Source organism: Bombyx mandarina, chromosome 13 (assembly GCF_030267445.1).
Source record: "Bombyx mandarina strain Sakado chromosome 13, ASM3026744v2".
Taxonomy (NCBI): Eukaryota; Metazoa; Arthropoda; class Insecta; order Lepidoptera; family Bombycidae; genus Bombyx; species Bombyx mandarina.
Genome location: NC_143220.1, coordinates 1,361,036 through 1,374,593, shown reverse-complemented (window position 1 = coordinate 1,374,593; position 13,558 = coordinate 1,361,036). Strand labels below are relative to the sequence as shown.

General features: G+C 33.2%; 1 protein-coding gene across 1 annotated transcript; it reads left to right on the top strand.

Annotated features, from left to right (window-relative positions):
• The first annotated feature begins 3,107 nt into the window (after positions 1 to 3,107).
• Positions 3,108 to 13,072, top strand: Y-y (yellow-y). The gene is given in 5 exon segments (XM_028177410.2): positions 3,108 to 3,188; positions 3,711 to 3,946; positions 11,034 to 11,222; positions 11,569 to 11,712; positions 11,715 to 13,072. Coding segments are annotated over 4 exon segments (1,542 nt in total). The 5' UTR covers positions 3,108 to 3,188; positions 3,711 to 3,720; the 3' UTR covers positions 12,698 to 13,072.
• The last annotated feature ends 486 nt before the right edge of the window (positions 13,073 to 13,558 follow it).

Sequence of the window (13,558 nt, the reverse complement as noted above, 5' to 3'; positions counted from 1 at the left end):
CTTTACATTTACCCGTGTTTGCTCACAATATGTATAATAATATTTATTAAGTAAAAATTTGCGAGTTCGATTTTTATTCCTTCCTTCTACTCCTTTAGTCGTGAAAGCCGCTTGTTACATTTTTTTTGGAACGAATTTCCTTATGGGACGATGCGGAGGGGTACCCTAATCGGGAAAAAAACGTCCGTAACGTAAGATTTTTATTAGTAATGCACACAGTGTACGACTTAACTTTGTAATAACGTAGAAAAAATAATATAATATATTTTTATTATATATTTTTTATAAATCATTGTGAATAAAATAAAGTTGACAACTTTGTAAATTAGTTTTTATTTATTTTTATCAATAAAAAACTCGTAATAAAAAATGTATACCTGAATAATTATTTTATATATACCTCGAATAGAAATTAAAATTAATATTTTTATAATAAGGAACTTCGTTCCTATCCGGTGTCCCACGACACCACACATCTTTTTTTAATGAATGAATGGCATCTTGAATTTTGTGTATTAAAAAAATATAACCTGCGACGAGAATTAAAATTCTAGCCTTTGTTACTCGATACAAGCACACCGAGCATCTTACACATCAGGATACGGACGCTTACAAAATAAGTTTGTGCAAAACATGTCAATAAAAATAACTTGATATATAAGTGTACAAGTTTATTACAAGCAAGTGTAACATAGAACGCGACTAATAGAATTTGACAGATGACCGATTAAAACACACACGACCGCCCATAAGTACTTCATACAATACATATTTTATAGATACAACGTAATTTACAGGGGCAACATTCCTTTAAAATACACGTTCATTCGTGAATTACTCACTGTTTGTGTCACGCGATTTGTTGTTATAAAACAATGAAATTTGTGTCATTTCTCGAGTACGTAAATTGTTTTTTTACTCGAAGGCTTAACGTGTCTTTAAAATAAATCATGATACTGCATGAATAATCATGCCAGAAACCTCGTTTAAGATCAGATATCAACTAGGCTAAGATCTAGCTCCACTATGTAAGCTAGCCCGTGTACTGCTGCTATGTCTATTTTATGACGTTCTATCGCTTGTATGCTTATCGATGAACTTATAGAACAATGCGCTCCCAAAGTTGTAAAATCAAGGTAACCATATTGACATTTAATTTATGTCTTCATGAAAACAAAATTTGTAAGCATTAATTTAATAACTATAAAATAATAGATACCCGTTGCATTTGTATTGAGCGATACGAATGTGTGTGTGTGTGTGTGTTTTTTTGTTTAAGGTCTTACTTTTATCAATACAACGCCTGCCCTGCTCTTCAAGCCGAAACGCATTACTACTTCACGGCAGAAATAGGCGGGGTGGTGGTACCTACCCGTGCGGACTCACAAGACGTCCTACCACAAGTAATTACGCAAACTATAATTACGCGGGTTTGGTTTTTACGAGTATTACACGATGTTATTATTTCACCGTGAAAGTCAATCGTGAACATTTGTTAAGTACGTACTATTTCATTGGAAAAATTGGTACTTGGCGACGGGATTCGAACACCGATGCATCGCTACATACGAATGCACCGGACGTCTTATCCTTTAGGCCACGACGACTTGTGTCGGTATTCGAATCACGCAGGCAAGTACCAATTTCCGAGCGATGTACTTCCTCTGTTGTGGCTACTCTCAGACACAGCCCACTGAGTTTCTCGCCGGATCTTCTCAGTGGGTCGCGTTTCCGATCCGGTGGTAGATTCTGCGAAGCACGACTCTTGCTAGGGTTCGTGTTAGCAACGTCATCAGGTTTGAGCCCCGTGAGCTCACCTACAAAAGTTAGGGTTACGCTGATATAGCCTCTCAAGGCTCTCAGCTTAGGTAGGAAAATAAAAATAAAGTTGTGGCTACTATGACAGTAATTATTGGCAGATGAATTGGTTAGGAACACATTAAATAAATGTACATACAAACAAACATTGATCTTTATTATAAATAAATTTCCATCATAATAAACCGATAAAGAATATTTTAGATTTTAATCTAACCACCCAATTAAAATCAAACTAATTTAAAAACTCAATGTTGTCTAAAATTAATAATATGATGAATTATGTTACTTATATATTATCTAGTAAAACCCTATGTAAAAATGTGCTCAGTATTAGGGTTCCGTAGTAAATTAATGGCTTAAAATGATATATAGATACAATTTACAATGTATATTCTGCAAACTGCCATACATCAGTGATCCAAAATTACGAAAATACATAATGTAGGGTTATTCCAAACATGAATAAAATTATGACGCTTATCTCACATAAAAGGCCGAAGGAATATAAGGTGTATGATTTTTTTTATGAATCTAAATTATACTCTGTAAGTTTCTAAACGAGTTCATTTATATATTTAGAATAATATATTGAATAGATCAAAGAATGTTGCAGAATATGTTTTGTTAACAATAGTAAAAAATAAACCTGCATCTTTCTGCATAACTTTGAATATGTTGAGCTTAACTGTAAATTGGTTCGAATCGGATAAATTCAAAAGGTATACAATGAAATTATATAGATATTAATTTTTTCGTGTTTCGTTTTTTTTCTTTGTTTTAAGTTCAATTTACAAAAGTGTCAAACTGGCCTTAGAAACATTAATAGTGTTTGTAGATACACATGCGCACTTGCCTTTATTTTATTTTAATACTTTATATCTAATATTTCATTCAAATAAATATGCTAATAAATATTTTATTCGTAAATTGAATAATTGACTATAACGTGATTTATTGATGGGAAATACCAAGCCTTAGAGTTATCTTACTATTTTTATAATATATCAACCGCAACCTTTGCTAATTATTCCAATATTAATTAATAAAAATCCCATAGATTTACTACAAAAGCAAATTATATCTTTATTTTATTTGAAAAAACATAAAATGGAGGCTCTTTTCCCAATCGTGTCTCAATCTTCTGTTTAAAAAACAAAATCTGAATGCGACGTGAACTTAACTTACGCAACAGTGCCTATAATTTGTATCTGGTCAAACGATTGAGTGAATGAAATGCTTCAGGCCGGCTGCGTGGTTGATCGGAAGCTTGGTAGGAGAGGGCCAGGCCAGCGCTTCGTTTTATAAGTAGAGGGTGGCTCAAACACATTCAGTCGAACACAAGCTGCCGCGAACATAGGCTAGTTTTGGTGAATACCGATTATATTATTTATTCACTATAATTTATAACTTGACTGTACTACATTAAGTGCGTTATAATTATTATAAATTTATTTAGATACAGAAAAAAGTACTTTCATTTTTATCAGTGCATTTGTGATAGTAGAGCTATAAAAACTGCTTGATATATTAGCGGTTCGATTATAATAATAAGACTCTATTGTCCTTATGGCAAGATTCATGGGTTTTTACACGCGATTATCCTCCATAATTTCCGCAAACTACGATTTTTTGTGATTAAACCTAAAATGTATTTTCAAGGCAATAAATTTATATAAATTAACCCAGGCCACTTGCTATGTGTTATATTCTCTTCTAAACAACCATTAATAAACGTTGTGTCAGATTAGTGTTAAATACGAAATTTTGTTAAACGCAACAGAACTATATGCGTATTAAAGTAAATAATTAGATCTCTTGATGTGAATGTGCCATAGTTGTAAAATGTGTAAAACATTAATTTGGTAGAACACAGTTTTGTAATCTTTCAGAGTAAATAAAATGGCAGCGAAGTTTTTAATTTTCTGTGGGCTAGTCTCACTAGCGTCAGCAACGATAAAGCTCCAAGAAATATTCTCGTGGAACGTGGTCGACTGGAACTACCCGGACCAATTCTCGAAGCAGCAGGCTCTCAGGACTGGTGCTCTGATACCAGAGAACGCACTGCCCGTTGGTATCGAAAGGTGGAGGAACAAATTGTTCGTCAGCGTTCCTAGGTGGCGCTCAGGTATGTACTAGCTAGATTTTGATTAAGATGCTTACATAATTATTTCAACTATCGATCTTAAATTGAAAGAAAACAATTGATCCATGACTCGGCTCGCTTGAGATAAAAATAAAAACTATTTTTAGTTAAAATAACTTTGATCATAGCTTCTTCAGAAGTTGAATTGATTTATGGCTAATATTTTTTCTGATATATATCCAACTGATAATTCCCCCATAACAATTGGTTCCAAAATTTAAGATTTACGTTATTTTATCTGTAGTTTAAATTTAATGTGTATGTATTTAAAAGTACATAATTATGTATATCAGTCTCAAGTACCCATAACACAGGGAAACCTAATTTGGGGACGGATGATCGCGCGTGTTTTAGTCCAAGTTACCTATCCCTGTTCAACTTTATCACATTTCTCTTTCATTATTTTTACATATAAAAATTTATCCAAACAGAAAACCTTATTTACAAGTTTAATGTCTTACATTAATTTCAACTTCTTCACACTTTCGATATAACTGCTTCTTACATTATAGAAAAAAAAGTATAAAAGATTACTCGTAGTCTAGCATTCCTTTTTGAATTTTCATGTTATGCGCCCACCATCATCTAAGCGATCAAAATAGCACCCATCTAAATAATAATAAAAAAAAAGCGCCTTGAAACTAATTGTCTCTATAAATATTTAATACGAATTTCGAAAACACTAGAACCAATGTCCTTAAAATTAAATCACCTAAACATTATTATATTGTTCTCTGAGTCAACAACGCAACGCAACAATCTCCTAATTGATTAGTAGTTAATTCATTCTTTTTTTTTTTTCGAGCGCCCCTATACGTGGTTAAATACCACCCACCAAAATTTGTTGTTTAGAAATGAAAATATTACCTAATATTTTTCTTTGATTATCGCGAGTTGTAAGATTTACAGTTACAGTTTAATTAAAACAACGTTTACGGCCTGATTTCGGTTTATTAAACCGTAAAATATTTTTAATTAAAACATAAACTTGTAATGAACTTAGCTGATTTCAAAAAAAATTTCAGCAGATGCTAAAAGATAGCAAAACATTCATGTGCAATTTAAACCAAAACTATTATCCAAATTTACTATTAATAACCAAAACTATAAATCTTTTCACGCTGTTTTATATCGCTCCAAGTCTAGGCATGTTCAGTCGTAAGTTTAAAATTTGTGAATACCACAGTGCTATCAGTTGCTTTGGATGTCGTATTATCTATTATGTGATCAAAAAGAGAACATAAGTCTCAAGTTCTATGACACGTTATATCCGACTGCAAGAAGAGTAAAAATTTAAACAGGCCTACAACTGGCTAAAATAAAACTAAAATTACATTGAAATAATTTCAGGTGTTTTTTTTATCGAAACTAATATTTAAAGTCTATAACAATATAGTAACAATAAAGTTTATAACAATAACAATTTTTGAACTTGGCCTGACAATACAAATTGTAAAATGAAAATGTAAACCAGTAGGTTAAGCCGTATGAGTTATTTAATTTATAAATTTTATCGATATAATACCTTTATAACAATTTTATTACATATTATTCGTTTGATAACAAGGAACCTAATAACTGCGTATTTTTAATAATTATCTTCAAAACTACTGTCACAAATTTCATCGATTTTTTATTTACAACTGACATTTAAATCTACACAATTTATTCCGAAATAGATTTTAAAAACGACCCACATTTTAATTTATCTTATTTTAACGCACTATATTCATTGTGAATTTATTATACGCAGTAGTATAATTTAAAAGGTAAACAAACCTCACTCGATTTTAACACATGAATCATTCATTGCATAATCAAAATTGACGAATAAACGTAAGAATGAAAGTGTGAAGACGGTATTTGGAACTATGAGTCCAGAATATAAACTAGATGTTTTCTAAACTCCGTGAACGAGTTAGATAATCATTTAAACTAAATTACCTTTTACGTGGTGGTGTAAGGTTTTGTGACATGATTTTAGACGGCTCATTAGTATGTAGTTTTTCTGTAAACCGTACGTACACATTTCGTAGAAATGCAAATTACAAATTATCGAAATGATTTTTAATTGAACTGAAATAAATTTTAATAAAATGTCGAGACCACCACTTTCGTTAATTACAGACGTGTAATTAAAAAAACAATTTTATAAATATAACTTCTCGACGAATTATGTATTCTACACTTTAACATTTTCAAATCTATATTTCTTTTGGTGCATTTGAAAATAGAGAGTTAGAGTTTGACGAAAATATAATATATTTTAATGTGAAAGATATGTTTCTGGATTTGATGCTTTAATAAAACATTAATAAAATTGATAAAATTTATTGATGAAGTGATATTTGAGTTGGTAAATGAATAAATCACCCCAAGAAAACATAATGCATACATAAGTACGCACATACGCGGCTGTTTTTGTTTGTTTCGTTTATTATGAAATATTATGGCCTTACGTCGTTAATGTAAATTCACTATCTCACCGCTTTGCACTGCACTTAGAACCGACGCACGCTTGATAGCAGTGATTAGGTTAATCAACATAATTATGATTGGATAGATATTAAGCCTGTTGTTACACTTTATCCGGTAATAATATTTTAAGAAATACAACGCTACGATTTGTTTTACCGACTACAATCTTATAGCTTGTGTATTATAAGCAATTTTGTTGTGTGTGTTTCAAGTTTATTTCATTTGTCTTTATTTCTTCAATGCATATCGTCTAAAAGTATTAATTTCATATCATAGTCATAAAAAATAATTTGGTAGAATAGAAAAAATGGGCGAGTACTGTATTTACATAATTTATTAGCGACCCGCCCTCGCTTCGCTTCGGAAACATTAAATTTTATTATTGATTGAGAGACGAAGCCCGCCAATATGCGCGCGGTACGACAATAACTGCGGGTGACGCCGCGGGGCAAAGTTAATCTAAAAAAAGTAGCCTAAGTTGCTCCTTATGTCATCAGCTACCTATTAGTGAAAGGCTCATCAAAATCGGTCCAGCCGTTCCAGAGAATAGCCGAAACAAACAGACAGACAGACAAAAATTGTAAATAATGTTATTTTGGTGTAGTACATACACCAAAATAACATTATTTACAATTTTATATATATTCATATGCATGTAATAAAAAGCGGTTATTTCAATACTACAAACAGACACTTTCATTTTATTTATATGTAGATTATAAAATTTATTTATAACTTTACTAAGCACACATGAATATCGGTATAAAACATTTAAAAAAAAACAGTTTTGTAGTAACTGATTAGAGCTAAAAGAGAGAGAAAAACAACAAAGGGTGTGTCAGATACCCACTGTTCGAACATTAAACAATAAAAACATAGTAATAAACAGTATACAATAAGGACCAAAGAAAACAAAAAACAACAGCTATTTTTGCACAATGTAATTATTTAATTGTAGGTTGGTTTGTTTTTTTTAGAAGAACACTTCATTAAAGCATTGTAGCTTGTCTTAAAACTGACCACACCTACCATAGTTTTAGTTGACGTAGTTTAAAATAACCTCAGCAGTGGATGACCTTAGTACAAAGTCCACTATGTTTTGACGTTTGAATTTCAATCAACTTGTACCAACAAATAATCCGAACCCTGAGGCGATCATCAGTTTTAACGAGCCAAAATATATTTCTAAGTTCAATAACAAACGATTATTAATTATTATAACCCACCTAATTAAGCGGGGCCTTAAGATTAATTCCTTAAATTCTAATAAAATATTCCTTAATAAAATATTCAGTACTAGAAAAGAAATAACTAAGAGTAGAAATAGTCTGTCTGTTGAATTGTTGTAGGAGTTGTACCTACTCCTTTATTTCAAATCAAATCAATCATCTTCTATTTTTATTTCAAACCAAAAGTAACTGGATAGACTTTTGAAATTCCAATACCATCTACCAATGTAATGCAATGATCTAATTATTAAAATGCAATCGTCTAGATAATCGAACATACATCCAGGTACATAGACGCTATAGCCATTTCTAAAAACGATAGGCATAAAAACTAGTTCTAAAGAATCTAGTTTTTTTTAATGTCAACGGGTTGGGTATTAAGTAACTTCCATTGGGATATTCGTGCAATTTTTTATTTTCACGAACTGCTTCTAATGAGATTTAATAACATTACCATCTTATTTTCTGCTCATATTTCTTATCTCGTCTTTCGAATTTGACCTTTTATTTTTGAATAATTACTTTTGCTTCCAAGAATGAATTAGCTTTAAATTGAATAACTACAAATGTATTTTTATTGACTAAGTTTAGTTAGTAAAAATTTCGAGACCTACTTTTTGGTACCGTACTGTAATAATAACAGAAATATTTATCAATTAATTATGCACTTTTGACAAGACTGTTTGAATTTTCTATAATATAATTACTATATTAACTACTATACACATAGTTAATATTAATATTTAGACACTAGACACTTAATAATATTGAGACTTAGATTTTATGTGTCAATGTGAGTGGTGGCATCCATATTGTGGTGTCTATGGTTTCGGTTAGCACTTAACACCAGATGGGATGGTGAGTCGTTCAGCTGTATACGGAACAAAAAACTAAGGCATGTTCATAACAATATGTTCTGCTGATAGTTGATTGAAGAATGCAATTTAAAAATGTTACGTGAACATGGAAATCGAATTTAAATTTTTCGAACCTACTCATCAACATATTACCTACATGTTTATTCATTAGATATCACATTGCGAAAGGGTGTCACCTCCTCAGAAGAGAAAATTTTTTTATTTAATTTTCTTGTAAAAATTTTTGTGTTTGTTTTTATATGTTTCGTTCCACAACAGAGTCTAAGAAATACGACTCAATTAAAATTAAGTGACTGTCGGAGTCCATACACATCACAACTATATGAAGTCGTGGTGGTTTAAAGGGTAAGATACCCGATGCATTCGTATCAAACGATGATCGAATCCTGCGGGCAGGTACTAATTTTTCTAATGAAATGCGTTCCCAACAAATGTTCACGATTGCCTTCGTGATTGTCTTCCAACGGTGAGAGAATAACATCGTATAATACAAATCACCACCCTGTCTATTTCTGTGGGGCAGCCGTTGTACTGTCAAAGCTAAGACCTTAGACCCTCATCTCTCAAGGTGCGTTGCGGAATTTATGTTTTTGATGCCTGTGGGCTTCGTTGAACACTTAACACCAAGTAGACCCTGAGAACGTTGAACCATCTATGCAATAAAAGTTAATAGTGAATACTGTGACCCGCCTCGAGACATGTGGTCAATTTCATTCTATCACAGCTATTTCTTTTCTAAATCCGGAGTAGATGATTGCTTCAAACAGAAATAGACCAAGAAATAATAGCAGCAATTTCGATAGCCAAACGAAGATATAACTATTGCGGATATGATTATAACGCAAAATTTTCCTTCATCGTGGAAGATGGGCGTGAACAAATTAGGTTCCTTAGAAAAAAATATTTTTTTTAGGCCATAGCAGATGTACTTTTTATTTCATATTACGGATGTTGTAGTACTATTCGTAGATTGTTTTGCACGTATGCGTTGTATAAATAACGGTTGCCGTCATTATAAAACAAAACAAAAAAATAATGAGAATAATTGAATTAGTGCCGCTAACTTGTCACTTTCTAAGATTATTAAAAATTCGGTCTGGCATTTTGCAGACTAAATAAAGGTAAACAATTTAAAAGGCTGTAATTAGTGTTTACGGTCCGAGGATTTTACATGGCTATGGCCAGAAGAAACGTGTATATTAAACGCTTTGAGCTACCAATGGGCTCTATAAACCGCTTTACGGCTTGAAAGCGGTTTTATCACGACAAGGTGATAAAATCATAAGGATAATGTCATAAAATATAACACGGCCATAGGTTAACTCGTTAAATGAATTCGGTACACGCAATTATTAAACATAAGCAAATCATCAGTGATTATGATTACAAGAATTCGAATAAAACATTATGAAATAAAAATCAAAACCCTATATCAGCTAATTTGAAAACCAAATCACAGTTTTGTATAGCTTAATCGAGCACATGTTTGTAGCAAATTATTCGTAAAACTATCGCTATGAATATTTATAATAAGGATATAATAATATACAGGTTTATAACGTAACGCATATCTACATATTTACACATAACAATGTCAAGTTCATGTCTAACACTAGACAGTTAATGTTTTTATATTTTATATTGACTCCTACACAAATTAAACATGTTATAAACTGGACAAAACGATCAGGCACTTTATTAAATATTTTAAGACACATTATTTTAAATTTTAAGGAGCCTCAAATAACTTTTGGAAACTACATAGCCATTTAGCACTTGAAAATGCCATCTCGTGTCGCAAGACGGATAGCGGCACTCACGCTAACGTATATACTAAATAACCACTTTGCACCAGATATTTTTACTGGTGGTAGGACCTCTTGAGAGTCCGCGCGGGTAGGTACCACCACCCTGCTTATTTCTGCCGTGAAGCAGTAATGCGTTTCGGTTTGAAGGGTGGGGCAGCCGTTGTAACTATACTTGAGACCTTCGAACTTATATCTCAAGGTGGGTGGCGCATTTACGTTGTAGACGTCTATGGGCTCCAGTAACCACTTAACACCAGGTGGGCTGTGAGCTCGTCCACCCATCTAAGCAATAAAAAAAACAATAAAAAAAAAAAAAAAAAAAAGGTATGCTGTAAAATCGCTCACCCGTCTATACTGTAATAAACATAAAGTAAAGACTTATAGTCTACCTGCGCTAAAAGAAATCGTAAAAATCACGGTGTAAAAGTCGCTACCCACTTTGAGACGAGGTTAAAGTCTCTAGGGAAGCGATTACCAGTTATGAGAACGCTATCCGTTCCAACTGTACCAATAATTACTTTTCTAAGTGCTACCTGCCCCAATATTCGACCCATCGTCAGACCTTCATCACTTGCCAGCAAGCTAACTATAAAATAAAACATATCAGTACTGGTTACGATCACAGAGAAGTTGCAAAAACCTAACAAAATACTAATTAAGTAACACTAAATTTCAGGTATTCCAGCTACTTTGAACTACATTCCACTGGACGCTCCATATGAACCATCCCCGAAATTAACGCCCTACCCAAGCTTCGAAGGCAACGAATTAGGCAATTGTCAAACAGGATTGACTACTGTATACAGGGTCAAAGCAGACCAGTGTGATCGTCTTTGGGTATTAGACGTTGGCACTTATGGATACGGTAAGAAGATGAATTTTTTTATTATTCCAATGCCAATTTTCTTGACCTATGATCCATCGGTAGGACCCTCAGCTTATTATCTCCTAGTGGTACGGCTTATTGTAAGCTCGCATGAGACGGTATTACTGTTCTGCCCATTTCTACTGCGATAAACTGTTAAAATACGACTTTGACCTAGTATCTCAAGGTGATTGTCGATATTTACGTTCCCATCCATGGGCTCCGGTAAGAATTTATCAGAAGATAGACTAATGCGTATCAAAAATGTTAAAAATTAAGGACTGTTAATAATGCTTCTACATATAACAATAAACAATTCATTAGCCATTTTATTGTCTCGTTTCAGACAACGTTACAAATGTGTGCCCGTACACGCTCAATGTATTTGACTTGAACACTGATCAAATCATCCGTAAATACGTGTTACGACCAGAAGACATTGTCTCTACGACTTTCATTGCCAACATCGCTCTCGATATCGGTACCAGCTGTGAGACACCTTTGCCTACTTCTCCGATGAACTGGGCTATGGTCTTATCGCTTACTCGTGGGAACAGAACAAGTCATGGAGATTCAGCCACAGCTATTTCATGCCCGACCCTCTCGTCGGTGATTTCAATATCGCTGGCTTGAATTTCCAGTGGGGAGCTGAAGGTATCTTTGGCATCACGGCGTCTCCTATCGGTGCCGATGGTTACAGAACTCTGTACTTCTCACCTCTGAGCAGTCACACAGAATTTTCCGTGTCGACCCGTATCTTGAGAGACGAAACTAAAGTGAAAGGTTCCTACAAAGACTTCTCAGTTGTCGGAGTACGTGGTCCTGACGGTCACACGACAGCCAAAGTAATGGACGACTCCGGTGTCCAGCTTTTCAACTTGATCGACCAAAATGCTGTCGGCTGTTGGAGGTCGTCCCTGCCCTACAAACCTCAAAATATCGGAATTGCCGATAAAGACGACGTTGGCCTTGTTTTCCCCGTAGACGTCAAAATTGATGATGAGAAAAATGTATGGGTTATGTCAGACCGTATGGCTGTATTCCTTGAAGCCGAATTGGACTATAGTGATATTAACTTCAGGGTTTATACTGCACCTTTAGATACCCTAATTCAAGGAACCGTTTGTGAAGCGCCATTGCCAGTGCTTCAGGCACAGCAAATACTTAAGCCACTCCAACCGATCAAGGCTCTTCCTCGAGCGAAACTCTACAATCATGGCCTGGGAGTAACAGCAACTCCTTTCTCTGAAGCCGTTGCGGTATACAGACCAGGCTCAACGAAATCTGAACTGACAGGTTCTTATAGACAACCGATTATAAAGAACACTGCTCCTAAAGTTCAGAACTACATTTACATTCCGAAACAAACTTCATCCGCTTATACATCTGGTCAATTTACCAGGCCGAAAAGTACCAACAAGAATCCGTGGTGGAATAAAGCTACCAACTACAATTACGAAGTTTTTGAACCTTGAAAAACATTGTTTGATTCAAATTCTCAATTCCTAGATTAAAAAATGTAATATTAATAGACATTATGTATTAAATGTGAGGCTTTCTATTGCAATAAATAAATATAGAGCGTTTAAACAGAGACAATTTCGTAAAAGTGTCGTAAACTCTTTATAATAAACTTTCAGAAACCATTTAAAAACAAAACTTCTAGTACACTATGAAATTTATCAATTAATGAATCCATTTGGTGATAAAAAAATTGTGATGGTTGTAATATTATTGTTGTTTAGTGTTATTATGTATCTTTTATTACTTATTTAATTTTTTTTATAAATATGTAGTAAGTACTAGGTCGGTACAAGATTGTTGATTTTGTAATAAAAGTTGTTAACGAATTATTGTTTTATTAACTATCAATATTACGGTTGATTTCACTATTGCCACTTAAAAAATATTTACGGTTTATCGGGTCAATCTATATATTAATACGTGAAGCAAAACTTTGTATCCCTTTTCACGAAAATTGCGCGGACGGAGGAGTATGAAATTTTCCACACTTATAGAGAATATAGAGAAGAAGTGCACAATGCTAATATTTTTTTTAAATAATGCATAAAAGATACATTAAATCAATAAAGAAAACATTACACACACTACATACTATGTATTTGACGCACACACGTATGCATACTATTTATTTATTGTCAAACTTTTGTTCTTGACGTCTGTTGTCAAATTGAGAATAGATTAAGTATTATTTGTCTCTGTTAATATTTTTATAGTGTAATCTTGGCGAAATTGTGATTATAGAAGTATAAAATACAATCATAATAGTGTACAAACTTACAATTCTAATTAATAATTGAAGACGAAGTCGCGTG